The sequence below is a fragment of the Lissotriton vulgaris genome, chromosome 6 (genome assembly GCF_964263255.1).
Source record: "Lissotriton vulgaris chromosome 6, aLisVul1.2, whole genome shotgun sequence".
NCBI classification, from domain to species: Eukaryota; Metazoa; Chordata; class Amphibia; order Caudata; family Salamandridae; genus Lissotriton; species Lissotriton vulgaris.
This window is the reverse complement of record NC_141694.1, coordinates 653,651,882-653,676,012: the sequence shown is the minus strand read 5'-3', so window position 1 is coordinate 653,676,012 and position 24,131 is coordinate 653,651,882. Positions and strand designations below refer to the sequence as shown.

The 24,131-nt window shown below is 42.7% G+C and overlaps 1 protein-coding gene across 1 annotated transcript in view; it reads right to left on the bottom strand.

Annotated features, from left to right (window-relative positions):
- The window catches only part of LOC147707821 (gamma-aminobutyric acid receptor subunit rho-1-like), a 477,030-nt gene that overhangs the window by 98,468 nt on the left and 354,431 nt on the right, over nucleotides 1-24,131 (bottom strand). Inside the window, exon 6 of the mRNA XM_086925248.1 lies at nucleotides 22,809-22,891. Coding sequence (XP_086781374.1) covers nucleotides 22,809-22,891 — 83 coding nt within the window. The remainder of the gene's footprint in view (nucleotides 1-22,808; nucleotides 22,892-24,131) is intronic.

Genomic DNA, 24,131 nt, shown 5'->3' with positions numbered 1-24,131 from the left:
GAAGGGCACAATCACATATCAAGGTAATACACTGGCATTTTATCCGGACTTTACGGCTGCTATCCAAGCGGCTAGAAAGGAGTATCAAGCAGTTAAAAAGATTTTAATCGCTAACCTCATACACATGCTATGGGCATGTCCTCATCTCAGTTTCTTCTGGCATGCTGTTACTTATGCCATATGACAGGTTACTAAAACGAACGAATAGCTGTCTCCAGAGACTTGTCTTCTGGGACTCTACGGTCGCCCTAAGAAGCAGAATACCCAACTCAAGTTTGCAGACTTGGCACTACTTATTGCTAAGCAGGCAATTACAATGAGGTGGAAATCTGCATCTTCCTCCCACGCCAATACACTGGCATGCAGAATTGATACAATGGGGAATGGCTGAAAGTGCCATAATTCGACAAGAGGACTTCCGAGGGTTGCGTAACACCCCCATCTCCCTGGAATGGGATCAAATGTTGGAAACTTTGAAAGCTATGGATTCCTTTACACCTCCATCAACACTGATAGTTCAGACTCACCCCACCACTCCTACATCCCCCTAACTGACTTGTCTATATCTACTTAATTGAATGTTATTTTTATTATTAATAAATTAATGTATTTGTATATTTGCTCAACAAGTTCACCGACAAACGTCTTTATGTACCGATATGTAACTCAGCCTTAATGTGTACAATAAGTGGTACCACAGGAAAATTGGATTATTGTTAGGAATTTACGAACCAGTGAACAGGGGGAAGGGATGAGTTGGTTTTCTTTATCTAGTTTTTTCTTACTTTTGTCTTTTTAGTGTTAGATTTGTTGTTTTTAGACACTATACAGTGAATTATTATTTCTGTTCTCGACTATTGCTTTTATTATGTGTGCATGATGTGTAAATTGTACTATTCCTACTTTACTGGCAATACATGATGATTAGATGACTGACTATTTACTACTTTTTGGAAATGTGCAGGTATATTTCATATGGATATGTTACTAGTTTATCTGCTACTGCCCCTTTCCCTTTCTTTTTCTTATTTTTCTCTTTTTCGGAATGCACAGCTAATACATATACTGACAACTGACTTTTGTATGTTGTTTTATTTAAAAAATCAATAAAACTATGTTTAAAAAAAAAGATTTTAATTGCTGAAAAAGTACCCTATGCCATGTTGTACCCGGAGCGACTGCGCATCGGAACAGATGAAAAAAGCTAGAATTTTCACAAACCCGATACAGGCGCTGGACTTTGCGAAAGCTCTCAGCCATAATAACAAGACTGCACCTAATGAGTCGGAGGACGAAAGCAAAGGTGTAATGCAGGTGACAATATATCCCTTTGCAGTGCTGGTCTGGTGGTAATCATTGATATCTATTGTAGTGCTTGACCGGACATGTATGACGAATATAGACACAAGTGCTATACTCATTTGCTTATACTCTTTACATATAGCATCTCTGATGATTCTTCGCGATTCTGCGAGAACACTTTGCACTCTTGTTACTGTTTACGGATGGGTGGTTGTAAGGGCACATATCAGGGTGGTCATCCAACTCCCTTATCACCTAGGGAGTATTAGTAGCGCCACAGCGTTCCCCAATGGGTATACCCCACATTGCACTTTTCCAATGTTTAATTTTATGGGGTTAGGTTTGAGTTTAAGGGAAGGCTTTGGCAAGTTGGGTGTGCTAAAGTGGGTGGTTTTTTTTTTCTGTTATATGAATGGGTTTGTTGACCTGACATTGGGATGCTGGTATACATATGGTAATATGTTGATGTGCAAATGGAAACTTATTATGACCATGTTCATTTTCTAAATGACCTCCACAGATGATAAATGTACCTGTATAACATGGAATGTCTGCTGGCTTAATTCCCCCAAGAACATTTGTCAGGTTTTTGCTTATTTAGATAGGCATGGGTTCCAATTTGCTCTCCTTCAGGAGACACATCTACCTAAAATAACTGAGTCTCAGATCACAGCTAAATGAGTTGGATATAAGCTTGCCTCATAATACTCCTCATATGCCAGAGGTGTTCTTATTCTGTTAAAACATGGCCTGCTCTTAAGCCTATACAAACACACACGGATGCCGAGGGGCATTATGCTATGCTGCACAATAAATTAGGGGCTACGCTCCTGACCATTGTTAATGTGTATGGTCCCATTGCAGAAGAACCTGAGGTGTTTATGTGTATTGCTAATGTACTACTGTTGTTGGAGCACACATGCAATTTTAAAGTTCAGTTTTCAGAAATGTCAAAAGAATCAGCAAAAAAGTCTATTGGGCTCTTGTTATTTTCTTCTTTAATTCCATCAAAATCCAATCCCTTGTGCCAACGCGTTTCGCCGTGGTTGGGTCCACCTACGGCTTCGTCAGGGCTTAATATTTCTCTGATAAGATCCTCACTGAAGAATTAATGCACCGCTCTCTCAGTGTTCTTGTCCATAAGTCTGTTAGTTATAAAGTAACTTAAATTTTCAGTACAACTCCAGTTGAATCTTTCAAAATAATCACTAAGGCTTTACTTGGTTCCAATCTGTCCATTCAGAACATGCCCACTTTTCTCGTATCTAAATAAGACTCCCTGCAGTCTGGGAACCAAATACACACTGCCGCCGTCACCTTGCCAAAATTAGGGTTACTCTCACTATCCTCAGTGTTTATTCTCCGTTTTCCAAAAGCAGCGTCTCCACGTTTGCCGCACCCGAGTACATCTTTTGGATACACCAGACTTATTATTTACTAAAGACTAATTGTGTAGATAACTATATGAGCGCAAACATCTCCTATACACCCAAAGGCATTTAGTACTGCGAGATTGGCCTTCTGCTGAAATAGTGTGGAGAGGAGATTTTAACACACATCTTTACCCACAGCGAGATAATTCCATTTAATAAGGAGGCCGCACTCCTAAAGCTGCCAGATACGTTAGGGATGCCATGTTAGAGCTTGTTTTAATAGACGCATGGACATGAGGGAGGGTACGCTTGCTACGCCGGCCCATGGTACCTGGTCCCGCTTGGACTACTGGTTGCTCAGTGAAGGAGCGAATGATTGGGTAACTGCCATAGCTTCCCTCCCCGCACTCTGTCTGATCACAATCCTGTCAGACTCAACATCGCTATACCCACCAACACCCACCGTCCATTTACCTGGAGATTCCAAGCAGAGGCGTTATTGGACCCTGTTTATGCGGATACTCTCAGGAAAGAAATTGTGCAGTTTTTTTTAGCTAAACGAGGGCACAGTAGATAGCGCTTCCACCCTATGGGAAGCCTTTATGACTATAAGGGGAGCGTGTATATTAGCACCACAACGGGCATTCTTAGGGACATTAGACCGCAGTTTGCACAGATAGAGCAAACACTGTCGCAACATTGAAAAGGATTACACTGCTAACCCATGATACCTTTCTAAAAGACATGTTGCATGTGCCTATGGGGAGGGAGGCCAGCCTGGTTGTAATCTAGCGACTCCGCTTAAATCTAGAACTGACTACCACCACATCACCAAAATTGTAGATGATCACGGCAGGGATCATTATGCCCCGCAAGATATAGTTGAGCAATTTCGCGACTGCTACGCCCCCATGTACACATCACGGGGGAGTGCAGACTCCCTTGATCTCGCGGAGTACCTATCGAACATTGCATGTGCATGGTTCGCAGATGGTCACCGTGAATACTTGAGTCAGCCGATTGAGGCTTCGGATATCCAGGCAGCAATACGCTCTTTGTCAAACAAAAAAGCTCCAGGGCCGGATGACCTCACGGCAGAGTTCTACAAGGAATATGCCAGACTCCTGGTGCCCCATTTACATGAAGTATATGGTGAGGCGCATGAGACTGGACGTTTCCCTCCCTTGTTTCGACAAGCCTTAATCATTATGCTACTTAAAAAGGATAAGCCGCCATCTGCGTGCAAATCATCTCAACCATTATCCTTAATCAATTTAGATGCTAAAATACTGGCCATAATTCTGGCAGACTTACTCCAGCCTCTGATGCCTTGCCTTGTTCTACCAGACCAGTCCATATTCATACTCAAGAGATTTAAATCTAACAATCTCCGCACCATATTCGCTATGTTTCATGTTTTAAACCCCTCTTTTCCCGCTGCTGCTGTAATGTTAGATGTGACAAAAGCATTTGATTCTATTGAATGGTGTTACATGTTTCGTTTACTGCGCCATAGGGGGTTCCCTGAGATCTTTATAGGCTGGGTGCAGCTGTTGTACGCTGGTCCTTCGGCGCGGGTGAGGGTGGGCGGTTTGACCTCGGATCCTTTTCAAATAGAGAGAGGCACGCGACAGGGTTGCCCCTTGTCGCCGTTGCTGTTCTCACTCATGCTGGAGCCGCTGGCTTGTATTATTCATCAGCGACACAGGCAGCTCTGAACTTCATATACCATCCTGTAGATATAACTATGTATGCTGATGACATGGTGCTGTTTATAAGACAACCCCAGCAGTATCAGTATCAGTATTTATGTGAATATATACGATTTGGCTTGTTTTCCGGACTAACTATTAACTGCAATAAGTCGGTGATAATAATACCGTTAACTGAGACAACATCTCCACCCAGTCTTGAATATCCACTAGTGTGGTACTGACCCTGTTAAGTACTTGGGTATGTGGGTGCACCGGGATCCTGAGATTGTGGTCAGTGAAAATTATGGGAAGGCATGTGTGGCTCTGGAACATTAAGTGGACAGGTGGATAGCACTGCCATTGTCATTGGCGGACCGCATAGCTGTCATCAAAATGATAATCCTGCCACGTTTTTTATGTATTTTTTGTAATATCCCCATTGTATTGACTAAACAGTTTTTTATCACACTTCGTTCATCACTGCTACGACTCACCTGGGGAGGCAAAGGCTAGGGTGAGTTGGAACACGTTGACATTAGATTATGACAAGGGAGGTTTCTGTGCGCCAGATTTATATATTTATTATCTCTGCACACAGACGCAGTATGCATATTATTGGTATAAACCCCTTGCCTTTCCCAATGTGGCGGTTGAGGATGGTGACACGCATCCAGTCCCACTGTCTGGCACCATCACGCATGCGAAGAGAGTTACTCCCAAACAGGAAATAAATTCTCTGGACACAACTTTAGCCGCATGGCAGACCATTGGAAAATAAGCTGACAAGCTGCCATTGTACGCTCCGGCACTGCCGCTGACGCATCATGCGGTGCTGTGGTTTACTCAAAAGAGGGGTTCGCTAAGTTCCCTGCGTGAAGTTGGTATTGACACCATGCATGATCTTTATCCTGAGGGAACTTTCTTTACCTCGGAGGAGCTCCAGTACATTACCAACCCAACTATGTTATTTCAAATTACTCTACACAGGGTAAAGCTGGCCATCAGGGCACACTACACCACATACCCTGCAGAGCCTTCCTCTGTGCAATCATTGCAACTGCTATTAGTTGCCCCTAAGTGGAGCAAGCTGGTGACTAAGTTATATAGAGCAGTTCGGGATGAGAAAGTTCCAACCCCAGATAAAAGCCTGGCACTCTGGAACGAGAAGATCACCACTCTGCTAACCCCTTCTGAGTGGAAACAGGTTTGTAGGCTTACCTGCTCCCTTACTCCCAATGGCATCTGAGGATTCTCCATTTTAAATATATTCATCAAGTCTACCACACACCTTACACGCTGCACAAACTAGGCCTTCGAGACAATAGTAAATGCAAGTGCTGCGGTCAATCAGAGGCAGATTTCTTGCACTTAACATGGGATTGCCGGCTGGTGTTCACTTTTTGGGAGGATGCAGTGCAGTGTATACAGACCATGGCTGGGGTCCCTTTACATTATACACCACAGGTTTTTTTGTTATGTTATGTGCCTCAACTAAAGGGGTTTGTTCGACATGGGAAAGCCCAATAACCCCCAAAGTGGACCACTGGATCAAAGACTTAGCATATTGTAAAGAAAATCTTGAACTTTATACAGAAGAACTTCCATCATCATCCAAGCCCAAGAACATTTGTGAACCTTTGCGACAGTACCTATATGCGCAGATGCAGAACCATTCACTGCCTGATTTGGAATAATGTCAACATGTTTTTCTCAGTTTTTCTTCTTTTTGCCCCATGATGCACACTACAATTTATTATCTGAGGTCAGTCAATCACATGTTGTTTGTTGTTGTTTTATAATGTACTGCCCTGCAGTACATTATAAAACAACAGAACTATAACGGCTGAATTTCACAGGTTTTGTACAAGAGAAATGTCCGCCTAACTATAACGTTCCTGTAACCTGTGTTTTTTTCTGTGGATTTCTAAGGTTTTTTAAATGCGAATTCCTAACTATAACGTCCCTGAAACCTGTGGTTTTTTTCAGTGAATTTCTAATATTTTTTAAATGCTAATTCCTAACTATAACATCGCTGTAACCTTTGTTTTTTTCAGAGAATTTCTAAGGTGTTTTAACCAGCACCCATGTTTGCAAGGTGGTGAAGAAAATGGACTGGGCCTCCATCCGGCTCTCAGGAATCCCGCTGAGTAGGACTTACAGGAGCTACCAGGAGGGCTTCTTGACCCCCTAGGTCCCTCTGGAGTAAAGTCACTTCATCCCCCAACCAGTAGTGCACCAGGAGGCGTGTTTGCAGGGGAGGGGGGCATGGCCTCCGGAGACCTCTGAGCAATCCCACTGTTTGGGCCTTACTAGAGGTAACAAGAGGGGTAGTTGGCCCCAAATACATTCTTGTGGGCCAACTACCCATCCTGGTACCTCCAGTAAGTTTCACACAGCAGGATTGCTGAGTTCTGATAGCAGGCCACGCCCTCTTTCTCCACCAGTCTACAAATGCACCTCCTTAGCTAGGGTGTGAAGTCCCATTTGCAGCTGGGGGTCCTGAGGGGCCAACTAGTCTACCTGTTACCTCCAGTAAGCCCCATGCAGTGGGATTGCTGAGAAGTGGTCACAGACCACGCCCCTTTCTCCACCACTCTGCAAATGCACCTCCTGGTGTGCTCTTGGTTGGGGATGAAGTCCCCTTGCCTCTTGAGGGACCCTGGGGGCCAACTATTCCTCCTGTTACCTCTAGTAAGACCCACATAGAAGGATTGCTTAGAGGTGGTCAGAGGCCATGCCCCCTTTCTCACCACTCTGCAAACACACCTCCTGGCACACTGCTGCTTGGGGGGTGAAGTCCACTTTAGTTCTGAGGCCCTCAGGACTCAAAAGGGCCTCATAGCACCAACAGCAGTGCACTGACAAGCATGTTTGCAGCGTGGTGGAAAAAGGGGCATGACCTTCGACCACCTCTCAGCAATCCCACTATGAAACAAGTGGGCTAGTTGGCCCCAAAGGACCGCCAGGAGCGAAGGGGACTTCATTCCCCAACCAAGGGCATGCCAGGAGGCACGTTTGCAGAGTTGTGGAGAAAGGAGGTGGTGCCTCCGACAAGTTGCCGGCTTCCGATTTGTTTTTATATTTTAACAAGGAAGGCTGTGTTCTCCCCCTTCCCTTGATCCTCTTGGGCCCCGAGGACCTCATCCCCCAGGGTCTGACCAATTTGTTTAAAAATTCAAATTAAAAAGGCGGGCTGTGTGGCCCCCCTACTGAGGGCAATTTCAGCCCGAGGACCCCATCCCACAGGGCTAGGCCTTCCTTTTTATTTTTAGTTACAAAGGGGAGGGGGGCAATGCAGCCGATTTCATCCCTGGGGACCCCATCCCCCAGGGCATGGCCTTTTTTTTAATGATTTTCAACAGAGGAGTCCCCTCCCAGGCTATTTTTGGCCCCGGGAACACCATCCCGAGGGGCTTCGCCAGCTGGTTGGGGTCCGTGGGTGGAGCCTGGAGGCCCCCGTGGTCCCGGCTGGCTCCTGCCTTTTGAGGGAGCCGGCATGGCTTTTTGCCCCCATGGAGCAGCTGACATGCAGCTCTCTGGGTTTAAAAAGCAAAGTGTGCTTGCTTTGAACAAGCAAGAGCAAAGTGCTCTTGCTTGTTCAAAGCGAGCACTCTGTATGCATCCCATAGCAAACTGCATTGTCTTGGGCGTGGGCCTGGGGGATGGTGGTCCCCAGGGCCATTTACGGCTCCAGGAGGGGGCCGAATGGCCCCCCTTCCATTTGGAAAGTTGACCTGCAGACCAACAACTCCCCGGGGTGGTGATGGTCCCCGGGCCTGAGTGGGGGGGGGGGGGGGGGGGCAGGAGCCTATCCACATATATTAATCTACATAGCCCTGGAGAGGCGGCCGACCCCGGGGCTGCAGGGGACCACATGCCCCCCTTATTTCACATACATACCCCCAGGGAGATGGCAGTCACTGAGGCTGCAGGGGGCTACGTAGCACCCCGCATTCAATGTATAAGCCCCAGGGAGGTGACGGAACCACCACGAATCACACCAAAAATGACAAAACAAATGCCAGCTTTGGCCCTGAGCAGGCCTAGGGGGTCAGGGTGTTTTTCCCTGACCCTTTTCCTTGTTTTTTTAAGTTTTTTTATCCATTTTTCTTGTGACTGTTCAACCGAGCCACAAGATGGGTGCCAACACTTCCTGCTTTGACGTGTTGGCAGCCAATCAGATCACAGGCTCAAGATCAGGAGGGTTCGCGTATTCTCTCTGGACACAATTGTATATCTGATAAATGTTGAAATTTCTCAGGAACTACTGAATGGATTTACACCATTTAACAAAAAGAGTGCTAACTGGACCAAGAGCTACCTTTTTGCGAAATTTGGTGTAACTGCATTCAGCAGTTTGGGCTGTAGCTGTGTCTAAAGTTTCCTATGGAGATTAACATGGAGAAAAAGCATTTTGGGACTCCCCTTTTTCTCGCCCCGCTTGTCGAATCACCCCAAAACTTAAAACACAGCAGCTAAATTGACTGCCGTATTCAAGTTTTGAAATTTCACGAAGATATTGGATAATGAAAAAACATTCTTCCTTTGGAAACTAGGTCCTAACTATAACTACCTACTGGTGATTGACAGTAGGTAATATATTTATATAGGTTAATATCATCCCGGACTCTACGATCCAGAAACATTACTATGCAGATTATGTAAATTATAGTGCCAGAGCACGCCCACAACGTAATTCATTGGGATTATAGTCAGCAGACTTGTTGGTGGAGTTATTGTTGATAAGACAATCATCAGCATGGCTGTCGCTGACAGAGTTCTCATCAACAGCTGTTTCTTCATCGTTAGATTTATTTATGACAGAGCATGGACAGGAAGGAGTAGATCAGGTGCAGTGGCCACATTTATTTATAGTGTTGACTGAGAAGACAATCAATGTGGAAGCAGTTAACAATGATTACACCTATTTCATTTGAGGAGAAAGTGGTTGTGGCATAGTTGACTGTAAAGGCTTGATTGTGGATTTTCTCCATTTCATGCTCAGATGAAAGGAAGGCAGATCTGTGCTAATTTTTGAGAGCTTTTATTTATAAATTTCTGATTGAGGTTCATCGAGGTGGATGCTGATTCAGCCATCAAAAACACCAATTTTTATTTTTCAGGAGTTTCCACATGGCACTTGTGCATTTTCTTATCTTTAACAAATAGAACTTGTTGAATGGACTCCTCTGCACATGAGGAGGTTTAACAGCCTTAGATTCTTGAAGCCACTTCAGCAATCTTCCCTCTCAATAATGGAGAGTTTTAGCAGAGAATTGCAGTGTATGTTCATCCTGGGAGGATCATTAATATATACCATCATTTTGTCTCAAGTATCCTAGACTTTGAAGAGTCTCCTCTTTGAAGATACCTTGAACAAAAATATATTGATCTACCTAATCCAGGGGTAGTGGTGCAAGTCTCACACACAACCCAAGGAATGTCTTGGTCTATGATTATTGAAGTTAAGAAAGTTTCTGTGCAAAGATAGAAAAAAACTCTAGGACTCGCTTTCCACTTGATCTTCAGTAGAAATCTGTGGAGAACTAATGTATGGAAGGACCTGCTACTTCCTCACTTCCCAGACTTAGGGTTTTTTCCCAATGAGGTTATTGGCATACCAAAATTATTTGGTTTGGGGCCTTTCAGGTCATTATGCTGCTACTTGATGGTTATGGTAGGACTCCCAACTCGATGAGAGGTAATCATTGAAGCATATTAACCTATGACAGATCCAGTACTGGAGTAACTGACTTACTTAACTAAATGAAATGGAAAATATGTCCATTTCATAATATATTTAAAAGAGTCATGAACTTCTTCTATAGGCAAATAAGTAAGTCTTTTAATTATTTTTACATGACCGTTGGCTGCCTGGCACAGGAACATTTACAGAAGGCTTACTTTTCCTTTGTTCAAGAAGTAGGACAACTAGGGCTTTATAGCTTTGTGTCCAAATATCGACAGAAGTAGGACAAATAGTTCCTTCTACGCCTACAGGAGCACAAAGTATTTCTTGAATGTCTATTGCATAATCAACATGGAAGTAAGACTCAATTTTCCTATAGATAAAGGAGCCTTTCTGTCATTTTAATAGTGAAGCATGCAGAAACAGGATTTGAAAAAAACATACCACAGAGCTATTCAGTGTGGCATGTCCGCCCTACATTGCTTTAAAATATAAAACGGGCTGTATTATCCTACAGATAATCCCCTGTAGGGCATTACCAATAGCCCTGCACAACAGGGATCAGCTTGCTGCTTTGAAAAAGCTACACTTCATTGCAGAGCTTAAAACGGTAGGGATCTCAGATGATATTCAATACACTGTAGTGGTTAGAAAATCCGTGCACCGCCTGACAAGTGCCTGCTCACCAATGCGTGGCTTATCAAGTGTAATAGTGCTATGTAGGGCCAGCTTCCCAACCAGAACATTTTAAAAGAAGTAAAATGGCTTCAGTACCGTGCTGGGACAGACATACGATTCATGGTTATATATTTAAAAAAGAATACGGCACTAATCGGTGAGGATCTGCCCTGTCTTGCAAGGCTATACAAATAAAAATGTATACCATCCGCTACAACACTAGCACCTCCCTTTCGAGGTCTGCCCATATGAAGGGAATATTTGGTAAATAGCATGAACATGTAGATTACATGAGGATATTTATCTAATATCTGGCACAAGCAAAGTAGCAGGGCATACGATCCAAAAACCAGTGTAAATGGTGCCATTCTTGCATAGCATTGGCAACAAACTTTGGGGCATATTTACAATAGAAGTGACGTCCGTGGTATTTGCTTTCTTGGCTTAACGCTGCGCTCTAACACTTCTAAAACGCAGGGCTGCACCATATTTACAACAATATCGTTCAGCCCTCCATTTTTCCTTGTGCTGGTGCAAGATTTAGTTGCCTAGTGCCAACTAAGGCACCCTTGTATCATGTCCCTTCTTGCACATAAACAATCTTTAAATGGCTACTTAATGCAGCACACATAGAAGTTGCAAAATGTCATTGTTGTTAAAGATTGTTATTGTGCAGGAAGGGACACCTTCCTGCACATTAGCAATTATTGAAATTTTACTGTTATGTGCAGCAAACATGGAAACAGCGAAAACGAGGAGAAATTAAACATTTCTTCTCGTTGCACCAGGTTAAGACCAGATTTTCAGTAGTCTTAATTTTGGAGCTGCCCAATATTTACACCACTCTTGTAAATAAATATGGGGCAGTGTCAAAATCAATGGGTGTTGCGGTGGAACACACACAACACCCATTGCCCTCCAAGGCTGCCTTATTTACCAGGCAACGTTAAGCCACGTTAAGTGGCTTAACTCCTTCGGTGCTCGTGACGTCTCCCGGCCATCATGATTCACAGTAGACGTGTGCTCATGATGGCCGGGAGCCATCAGAACGTTGCCGCTCCGCCCATGCGTAGTTAATTCCCCGCCTGTGCAGGAGAATTAATCAGTGGTCGGAGAACTGACGGCTCCCGGCCATCATGAGCACATGCCCATCGTGATTTTTGATGGCCGGGAGCCTTTATGAGTACCTGAGCGCCACGCCCAACCCCGTCCCCCCTTGCACCGCAGCGAAATTCGTGCCACGTCGAAGGGGTTAACGCAGCCATGTAAATAAAGCAAAGCCCCTATAACCACCACAATGTCGAGAAAAGTTGAGGTTGTGGTGGTGATAGGTGTTTATAGATATGCCCCTATGTGTCGAACACCCTAACCATACATGCATCGACTCCTAAATCCACACACTAACACACCAAAGCAGACACCAAATCGCACATTCATCCACTTGTCACAAATATATTAAACATCATGTAAAGTTAAAAACCCAGCTCTATTGGATTTATAAAAGCTGGTTTCATTTGCTTTTATGTTACTTTGTGCATATTCAGATGATGTGTACCTTTCTTTGGATGCCACAAGCAAATTGTTTTTACAGTATTTTATATCGAGTACATCCTAACAAATGGACACAATAAGAAATAGCCATGTTTCATTGCCTGCAACTGAGCCTAGATGGTCTGAATGGTTTTAACAGACTACAGTTCCTCCTATTGAATAGATTCAATCTGCTTCCTTTTTCAAGAATTGACTAAAAGCCCCATGATATTGGACATCATTGAGAAATTAAAAGTGGAATTAATAATGAAGATGCTGATTAGTGGTAAATTCTTGTTGTGTGAATCACATTCAGACTCATCCTTGCCACAGTGCTTACTTTTGAGTCCTTGCTGTGGAGGAAGGCAGCCTCATATATCATTAAAAAGGAGGCACACATTCCCCAATAATCGCTCGGCTGAAGGCTCCCTATTTTTTTATCCAATTCAAGGGAACTTGCATTCATCCTCCAAGTGTGCATTAAATGTGCCTTCTGATTGCTACTGCTGCCCTGTCATGGACCACCGGCTCTTAAAGAGGTAGTGTGCAGTAGAAACCCATCATGAGCTACTTCATGCTACTGAGCATGAACCCTGAAAACAAGCTGAAACCAAGATAAAACACAATGGCCAGTTGGAATACTGTGAAAAAGTAACGTGCAGAAGAAATGGGAAGTTTCTTGGGGTGGGGATGTCGATTATCAGGGACGAGTGAAATAGGTATTTGTCCTTGTTCACCGTTATTGTGAGTATGTCCCTCAAAATGGTGATGCCTTGAAATCTGGGAGCCCTAAACGTTCCTAGTCAGAGGCTCCTCTCTCCATAAACACCAAACTTGATGATCAAGTGAATCAGTCAGGATCACTCTAGCCCTTCCTGATCAAGTTAGCATTCTTGGCAACCAACTGCTGAATCTCCTCACAAACTGCAGGTCGAATGAAGAACAAAGCAATAAAAGTCAGAGCTTGGAGGGAGTTGTGCTTGCTAGGCAGACCCAGCTCTACTATACTTGCAGATGTAGTGTCTCATGGCGTACCTTCTTTAATCTTTGGCAGTGACGGCTTCAAGGCGCTCTGTCTTTGTATCTAAACTACTTAGTCTAACTGGAGGCTAACCCACAGGCATGGCTAGCCACACTAGAGCAAGTCAGCAGACAACCATAATACTTTTTCTCAGCCAAAGAAAAGGGGGCAGGACTCAGAGCCACACACTGGCAGCAGCAACACTAGTGTCCAAAGAAGTGTTCCACAAACTTTGTGTTCCACCTTATATTTACAAGCCCTACCAACATAGTGAGTGGAAGTTCAAGGATACAAATAAACATGTTGAAGCGTGTTTCGCTCCTCGAAGGGTTTTTTGGTAGGACCAACACATGCCCTTTTCCTGGAATGCATTCTTGTGGCCACTCTTTGAGTGCAGTTGGCTAGGTAAAAACTCCCGAGGCCTGAGGCAGAAAACATTGTGCATTCCCCCAGACAGGTTCTGGAACAAAGAAACAGGAGAGGATTCTGGCTGTCCTTGATGTCCACTTCTGGACAGCATTCATACTCCATCATGCTGCATCTGGAAAATACTGTGCTAACAAACCGAAAGATGTTCAATCTTGGAGATTGTTTGGAGAGGCCAGGTAGCGGGGACTGTTCACGAACTAAAGTCTTTTGAGAGCACGCACTCGTGTTCTACCTGGATTGATCCGGTCGTATCCCTACTCTTCTGTTTCACATGATTAGATTGGCGCTTTGATTTATCGACTAGGACTGGCGTCATATCTTACTGAATTTACTATAGGCTTGTACTCTACTACTGCTGTAAATTTGTACGTACCAGGACTTTATATACCCTACCGGGTTGGAATTATCACCGGCTTTAGGTTTTTCCAAGTTTGGATTCAGCCACAGAACCCTGAAGAGTTGGAGAATATTGTTGTTCTCTCCAACGAAACACGTATCGGCTGGCTGTGTGTAACTTGTGTGTGATGACCAACTAAAGATAAAAAAAAGACTCCAACGTTGAACTGGTCACATTTCTACCAACATTCATCTACATGATATATTATTTTGTATGAGTGCGCAGGACTATTGCTAAATTGTGAATTGTGCTGGACTTTTCCCTCACAGATTAAGGGGTTTTACTGTGCTTGAGCGCCATCACTTCCTGTCTATGAAATCCTGGTCCTATTCTTACATATACTTAGAGGGCCTGTTTCCATTGGTTGGTGTTGCTTGGCTTGGGGATCATTTTGCAAGCAGACCAGTTTGAGCATTGGGCACATTTTTTGATCTGATTCTAATGTTTTCTTCACACTTGTGCTTCAAAATGCTATATTTGGATCCCTCTTTTTTCAACAATTTGCAGTAAATATGTGGTGTAAAACCCATCATTTGTATCCTTTTTCTTCAAATTTTCTTATAGTGGAGAACCCCCCGCTTCCTCCTTTTGCAGTTCAATTTCGCTTGCTGCGCTCGCTTATTACATTAGGGTACAACATTTTTCGCCTTACCACTTTCAAATTCCACCAGCCGCCACTGCTTGGACTATGAATCAAAATCAAACATATATGGTTGTGAAGGCGTGCGTCAGTGCTTTTTCCACCTTTCTGTCTATTGGGTCAACCAAGAAAAAGTATTCCTGTTTGGATGGAGGGTAATTCATCCAAAACTGCAATCAAGAAACCTGTCTTTGTACTGGAGGAAACTCTCCCTCAAACCCCTCCATTGATTAGTCCATCCTTGGAAATCCACTTGTGCTCTCTTTTCTATTTCTGCAATAAAATATTTTGGATGGTTGCTAAGAGTACGAGAAAAAATTATTTTCTTTAAACTTTGCTGCTGACCCCCTTGAAACTTAACATTCCTCTGGCACTTCCTTTCTTTGACTGTGCTAAATCTTTTTCATTATTAAACACTTTGCGCAAATATTGATATCAATCTGCATCCAAATATTTATGTCGAGAGTGATTTTCATTTTTAAGTTGACCATAGTTAGTATACTATAGGCCTCAAAAGTAATGGGCTCATGGTAAAGTGTCTTGTCTTTTGCCTGGGTTGTATTTTTCTTTTCTCTCGTTTCAGGAGCCAATCTGCACCAGACTATTTTAATTCAAATGTATTGTATTGTTTTGTGTTCTATGTGAATGTTTATCTGTGTATGTTTCTCTGAGAGCTGAATAACGAACCTCCCACTTGCACAAACGATTGTTTTGACTAATTGTATTATGTCCACTACAAGATATCTACTGAAGGACATTATGTGGTAGTTGGGAAGAAGACCGAAACTGTATTATCTCTAAATTTTCGATCCTGATTGGTCCTTTTTATGGAAATTGTAAGGAGGGTAACTATTTGTATAAACATGACTTAAAGTATGCATGCTGAGGTAGTTACCTCAGATGTCTATTCTACTCTCGGAGAGGAGACGCCTTTCTTGCTGATGCCCGAAAGAGTTAGATTCCTGGGCACATATATTCTCATTTACCTGAATGAATCTTCATTTGACTTTGCTTTTAGAGATTTTACTTGCTAACACCTTCAGCCTGACTTCTCCCTTATTGTCCTGACTTCTCTAGTTTAGCAGATTAGGGATTTTCCATTAATGGCAACATATGCCTCCTTTGTATTGCTCTATAAAAACTTAAGCAGGTTGGTTATTTCCGAATCGAAATTGATTTGAATTACATTGACAAATACATTTATGTACTGATTAAATTTATTTTGATTTTTAACTTTGCTGATCTGTTAATAAACCTTCATGATTCGCAAATCTACCACTCTCCATCATTCTGGTGGGGCTAAGAGTGCTCCACTGTAATTAATTGTCTTTCAATTGCTGTGAAATACCGAAGTCTGGGACTAAAGGTCTATCTGCTGCATCAACACTGCAAGGTCTTTTTGCAGGCCAGACTTTGCTCAGCCACTCATTGCTTGGATGTCTTCATTTGAAATAAAAGGACCTACGACCTTTGCTCTGATATGGATCTTTAGAGTTTTTACATGGTATTTGCAAGCCCCCGGTTCCAGGATCCTTGCTTATTGCACTGCTGTAGTACAAACAAGAAAATAGGAAATCAGGAACTTCCTATTGCCAGTTGAAATATGGCTGCTCTCATCCTGTGAACCTCCTGGTTCCATGCGCTGCCACCGACTAGAGCACCTCCTGCCAGCATTTGGATGAGGCTGGGTGTCACTGCCCAGCGTATATCCCTCTATAGGGGATACATTATATAATGTAAAGAAAAAATATGCTTACCTACATTTCCTTTTAATTTTTTTTTTTACAGATCATCTCTAAATGGATGAAGACAGTAAACAATCACAGTAGATTTTATGAGAAAAAGGAGAGGCAGTATCTGCAGTAGAAAATAGTCACAAAAACACAAAAAGGGAATCTTTCAATAAACTTTCAAATGAGAATATTGTCTTCTTTTTAGGTCTCGACTACAGAGCATTGCTTTAGAAAACCTTGTTTGTCGAGATTCTAGTGAGGCTTTCAAAAGTCTACCCAAATTGCTGCGAATTGGGTACAGTTCATGTGAGCCAGGCACGTGCACATCGCACACCACCATTTGTCCGAACCTCGGCTTCAGACTTCAAAGGAATGCGCTCCCCGCCCCCCCATCAGACTTCAAAGGAATGCGCTTCTCCGCCCCTGCCACAGCAATGCCAAGAGCTTGGTTCTTTTTGCATCCATTTCGCAGGGAAGCCGTGTTTTGTTCGGCGTTCTCTGCACCTTTGTCGTTTTACCGGATGGTTTCTCATCGTCGGCAGAAGTTTTTATTGCCTTCCCTAAAGTGGTTTTCAGTGTCGGTCCTAGTCAATGAGGCTCCCTGCACCGAAAACACATTCACTTTCCTTCTTGAGCTTCTCCTCCAGGTGCACGACAAGCAAGTATTAGTATTCTTTGGGCAGAGAGAAAGGATCCGAGTGAGGAGACCAAGAAGCAGGGGAACGATGCAATGATACTACATTTATTATGTTGTGCCAAATTCTACGATTACCAGCTCGGCGTGATTTTGTCTAGAAAAGAAATGCATGCACACGTTCACGCATCTTTTGCATTAATAAAATTACTTTACTTGCACCTTTGACCTTCCTATTACGGGTCTCTACTGCAGGGTAAACTAACTGAGCTAGGTGGGCACTTTCAGGCCACGGATCGTTGCTTTCACAAATATCGCCACATCTGGGGCAATATCAGACAAGTAACATTGGTGAAAAGATTAAAAAAAAGCAAAATAACTGTGAAATGAAAAGAATAGCAGCAAAATCTCGCTAAATTTGGATTATTGCCTACAAACATAGAAGCATAGCAAACTGATGTATCCAACGCAGCTTCTTGTATCAAACAAAGGGGTCTGTAGGAAAGCACTCCGTGAGGTTGGATTGCTTGCAAAAGCCTCTACAGTGCCCCTTTTCAACATGCTCCAGGAATTAGCCTACTACGTCCGTTTGAAACTTGTAAATGAAATGGGTCCGTAAATCTTTCCAGCTGTAGCTTTAGCCCACTCATCATATGCACATGCGTGTTCTTGGAGATATGAGCAGCAGGTGACATTTATTTTTAGCTGTGTTAGTATCCAAGTGCTGCTTTTCCTCACGTTCCCACCATTGATCTGATCTCAGCGATCACACATTTAACCTACAGAGTATATGTTAAATGTGCTGTTAGAAGAAAACAGAGAACAAGTAAAGTAAACAAATGCCTGCTGATGTAGAGGCTTCCACCCGTGCGATCACTGGAACCTGTCACTCCAGTTGGCTGCATTTCAGATCACAAACTTTACAGCCTTAACACTGAGCCATAAGTATTACTGTATGCACGGGACCGTATACAATCAATGATCTATTTTGTTAAAGACTTTTTTTGCACTAATATTTTTGGACATCATGAACAACGTGCATAATGTAGTTATACACTAGATTACACTGTAAACATTGATATTGAGCTATTATTTCTTTAAACAATTTTCCTATGACATGCAGAAGTGTTTACTAACTTGTTTACTAGGCATCAATTTAAGCCTGAGAGTCATGTTTCTTTTAAAATGGATGTCATTCTGTCGGAACATTTCACTGTTCGTTATTTGTGCAGAACACAGTCAAACAGTTGCTTTTCCGTTGTCCTGGCAGCTCTACTCCAGCTTTGGTTTTCTTACTTGCTTCCTCCTCCTTTCCAAACTTCTGCTCGCTCTTTTATAATCCCTTCCATCAGCTAGTATCTCATTTTTAGCACCAACAAGCTCCTTTCTTGAGTGCCATTGCCCTCTTCCCCTGTTCACTGGTCCAGTGTGCTGCTGCATAATATTGAGCCTTTCTCGTTCTTATCTGGCACAATTACCACCACCACCCACACCCTGCATTGAATGTTCACTCCTTCTGTCCCCTTCTCAAGTATATGGTCTGATCATCTTTGGCTGTTTATTGTGCTTTCTTGTGCTTATACCAGGCTCTTTCTACTCTGCTCCTTGTGTATAATGCTGAATTTCTCTCATTGCTCTTCTTCCTTCTACCTCCTGCTGCTCTTCTGTTCACTGTCCTTACTAGTACCTCATGCATATGGTATGATCATCTTTGGCTGTTTATTGTGCTTTCTTGCGCTTATACCGGGCTCTTTCCACTCTTCTCCTTGTGTATAATTCTGCATTTCTCTCATTGCTCTTCTTCCTTGTACCTCCTACTGCTCCTCTCTTCACTGTCCTTACTAGTACCTCATGCTGCTCCTCTTCTCCTCGTTCTCCTTCTTATGCCATCACACAGCTCATATCCTCACCCTCCTTCCTTGTGCCTCACGCTGCTCTTCTCCTCACCCCTTCCTTGTTTAGGTCTCGTCTAAGTCACCGCATTAGCAATGCTTGGCGAGATATTTAGTGGGGCTTTCAAAAGTGCACCCAAAGTCTGCAGGCGGATCGGGCACAGTGCATGTGCACTGGGCGCGCGCACCATTTGTTCGCCTGCAGCCTTTGGGAGCACTTTCGCGGCCGCTTTGATGTTCTCAGTGAGCCGCATGGCCACTGAGAACATCAAAGCGGCCGCGAAAATGCTCCCTATTTGCCACCCCCTCCCTTATCACACTTCCTGCTTGTTAACTCTGGATATGGATGGGGCTCAGCCTCGCAGGGCAGGCCGGGCTCCATCCGTCAGACTGACCACATAGGCCTGTGTATTGCAGTTGGCAGCCTCACGCACATTTCTGAGCCATGAGTCACAGCCATTAACATTATAAGAACCCTCGAACCCCCTCCCCTTCCTCAGCCTTGCTTTCTTGCAGTTTAAAAGTGGTCAAAAGGTGAAAAATAACAGTAGTGAAATAAATTATATTTTCCAAAGTGTTTCTTGCGCAAACTCAGACATGAGTCTCTGAATATTCATCTTATCTTCTCCACTCCCCCCCCTCCAAAGTAGTTTACATATAGCTCCTCCCCTGCCCTTTCTCCGCATCTTGCTGCTGACCTTTGGCTTTAGTTTCTGTGAATTCCCTTTCTGCTTTTTTTGCTTTTCACCTTTTATTTTCCTCCTCATGCTCCCTGTTCAAGCAAAGTGTGATACACATGTATAATGTACATACATATATGCGCATTACTAATAGTGAAGTTACACCCCCAAAAAACAAAAGTAAATTATAATGCAGCATGTCCACGTTTGTAGTCAACAGCTTTTTGATCTCTTAAAACAACAGGATAATCATCAGAGCTCAATTGTAACAAGAGCCGGTGTGGAATGTTCTGAGCATTGCTTTATGTAGTATATTGCATTATCAGGTTATGCCAAATTGTTTGTAGACCCTCTTGACAATTGTAGGTGGGCTACTGGACATCCAAAACATTAAACCAGGGATTGGAACAATTGTCCAACATGCTCATATAATATGGGGAGTGGGTCTTCAGGGAGCGACTGCACTCAAAAGTTGGGCCCGTGCCCTAGCGTGAAGATGCCGATGCGTGAGCACCTATGATTTCTGTTAACAGGCTGCCAAATCACCGGGCCACGGGACACATTCCCTAACACCACTACGTCCACCACCACCATGTACCACCACCACATCCACCACCACTACGTCCACCACCACCACCACCACCACATCCACCACCACGTTCACCACCACCATGTCCACCACCACCATGTCCACCACCATCACCACCATGTCCACCTTCACGTCCACCACCACCACCACATCCACCACCACCACAACCACCACCACCATTTCCACCACCACCACAACATCCACCACCGCCATGTCCACCACTACCACGTCCACCACCACATCTATCTATCGCCCTCACTCTATCTATCTATCGCCCTCACTCTATCTATCTATCGCCCTCACTCTATCTATCTATCGCCCTCATTCTATCTATCTATTGCCCTAACTCTGTCTGTCTATCTATCGTCCTCACTCTATCTATCGCCCTCACTCTGTCTATCTATCGCCCTCACTCTGTCTATCTATCGCCCTCACTCTATCTATCTATCGCCCTCACGCTATCTATCATCCTCTATCTATCTATCTATCTATCTATCTATCTATCTATCTATCTATCTATCTATCTATCTATCTATCTATCTATCTATCTATCTATCTATCTATCATCCTCTATCTATCTATCTATCTATCTATCTATCTATCTATCTATCTATCTATCTATCTATCTATCTATCTATCTATCTATCTATCTATCTATCTATCTATCTATCTATCGCCCTCTATCTATCTAATGCCCTCACTCAAGCTATCTATTCATCGCTCTCACTCTATCTGTCTATCTATCGCACTCACTCTATCGCCATCACTCTATCTATCCATCGCCCTCACTCTATCTATCTATCTATCTATCTATCTATCTATCTATCTATCTATCTATCTATCTATCTATCTATCTATCTATCTATCTATCTATCTATCTATCTATCTATCTATCTATCTATCTATCTATCTATCTATCTATCTATCTATCTATCTATCTATCTATCTATCTATCTATCTATCTATCTATCTCCCTCACTCTATCTATCGCCCTCCCTCTATCTATCTATCGCCCTCCCTCTATCTATCTATCACCCTCCCTCTATCTATCTATCACCCTCCCTCTATCTATCACATTCACTATTACATCACCACAGCATCACTCAGCACCACCACAGCATCACTCAGGGGCACCACAACATCACTATGCGTAACCACAGCATCACTGAAAGACACAGGATAACTCGTCGCCACCACAACATCACTCAGTGCCATCACAACATCACTCAGCGCCACCACAGCATCAATCTGTGAAACCATTCAACAACTGGTTCAAATATGTTCTCTCAATGTTTCAAGCTTTATTACAAATGGCACAAAAAGATGTTAATATTTCACTTCTGTTCTTGGATTTTCGTCACAATCAAATACACTGAACATAATCTTCACAAAAGTTATTTACAAAAGTTTAAGCTATTGCCATTATAAATTACAACAGCTTTTATTGAAGTATTAATTATTACAAAAATTTAAAAGCCATTATTATGTGTAATATCAATACATCTAAGTCACGTAAATACAACACATATTGCATTACAAATGCTTTAGGTGTCACATTTGCGAAAGTTAAAACTATTGGCATTGTTAATGACAAAACTATTAATTTAGTTATTTTCAAAACCAACACATAAATAAAAAATGTATCATTACAAAACCAATAGCTCAAACTTTCCTAATGCGAGACCTATTGCATGCTTGTTTAAATGAGGTACAAGGTTGTCTCGAGGGCGAACTTACACAAAACAGTTATGAGAGTGATAAGAGAGATGGGCTACCTTGCAATATATTTAATTTCTTTGGTTTGATATTACTGTTCCTTACAATCATAGCCAAATGGCAATCCTTATCTACAATCTACAAATTTCCACAATTTAGACAAAAGAAGGGGCACTGAGAGAGTAGTTATGCTTGCCGCTTATCACTACCACACAGACTTTTCGACCACTTCCAAATCTATGTTCCCTACTGCATCCAGTAGTAGGGCTGTACCTAATAAGGTCCAAGGAGGAGATCAGTGGAAAACATCCTTTAGGGTCGCAGAATAAACAAAATGTCTGAAATTTCAGCTGGTGCAGGGAATGTGAACATGCATAGAGCAGTGTGTTCAGATGAAGGGGATGGGACAAATGGTGGAACGGATGGCCTTTGGGGTTGTTTCACTCTTGCCTTACGGTAACAAGTTCCACTCACAACCTATTTAGGACCGGTTTAATTTTTTATGTAGCAATTCTAAAAGATATGAATCATAGGTCATCTCTACAATTTGTATGCCTATTCTGGCTATTCCATCATTTTGTGCCTCTAAGCAAGGTCAAATTGGAACGGGAACACTTTGGCACTCATTTGGCATGGTAATGTGACTGTATGATGAAATTTAGGACAGGAGATACACATGTCTAACTGGGATCACAGGATTTAGTTAGCACTACAAATGTTGTGGTTTAATTCAGAGTGAATAGTGGGAGTACAAGGGATGGGTAAAAATAGGTCCATCATATAAAACAACTGGCTTGTATTGCTTACTTACAGCTTTCGATCTCCAGGGAGCATGTTTGTGTGTCCAGAGGAAAGCGGCTGAAATCCATGTTGCACATCGCAGTAACTGTGACCCTACAAAAGAAACCCAGTTATATGCATCCATTCTCCTATTTATTTAAAGTCCAGCACTTTCAGCGTAAATTAATCTTAGCAACCTAGGATATTTAAAGCGCGACCATTTAGCGCCACTCTTTATCCGAACACTTTGAAAAGTGTCTTGTGGCTATAGCCTGATTTTTGCAGTGTCACTGCTGTTCTTGTGACCTGCTTCTAAGAATAAATGAGACACAGCACCCAAATAATCAGTATTTTGTTGTTGAAACTAGAAGTTATAACTTTATATGAAGCTTCTCCAAATATTACATCCCCCATAGTATATAGTATTATAACACACATCCTGGGATAATGTCAAATAAAAAAACCATGGCTAGAGGATTCTCTTTCAACCAGTACCTTTAGGTGCTATTCCTATTGTAATTAAAATGGCGGTGTTACCAAACATGCTGCATGCGATAAGTAATTGCCAGTAGAAATTCCAACTAACACTTGCAAAGCTTGGTCAACTCTTTACAGACTATTTTCGTTACAATAAATAGGCAAACATTTCACTAGTAAGGTTGCACACGCGAGCTTGCAATAATCCCTTTAGGAGTTATCATATAACCTCCAGTTCAATATAAATTACTTTTTTAAACTGTGAAACAATAAGGGCCTGATTATGAGTTGCATGGCGTTGGGATTCTGAAATTACAGTGACTGGAATCATTAATTCTGTGCGATAAATGCACTCCTACACCATGCGATTATGAGCTTTGTAGGAAATTACCATCTATTGTGTGATTTGCCCTCAATTTTTGTCTTATTTATTTTGCCGGCATTAGAGCTTTGTGCACTTTACCCCTTCTAAACAGGAATAAAGTTCCTGTTCCAGCTTTAAACATGTAGAAATTGACTTAAGTCTTATTGGCGCAATTAACTTTCTTATAGTGTCACGGTACATGATGCTGAAATACACCCATGGCATGGGAAGTTAAATGTGGACTACAACACCTATTGTGCCATAAACTACAGTGAAAGTGCAAACATACATGGCTATAAGCCTACCCTGTGTAGTGTGACTGCTGCAGTGTAAAACCTGCAGTGCCACCTGTCAAAATAGCTCTTTTTAGTTATAAAAACAACTTTTTAAATATTAATAAGTCACCCTGATGTAAGCCTTGCAGTCCACAAGGTAGGGTGCATAATATGTAAAAGTGGGATATGCAGAAAACTAATTACCATGTCTTTAATATGACAAGGCCCCCAAAAGCAA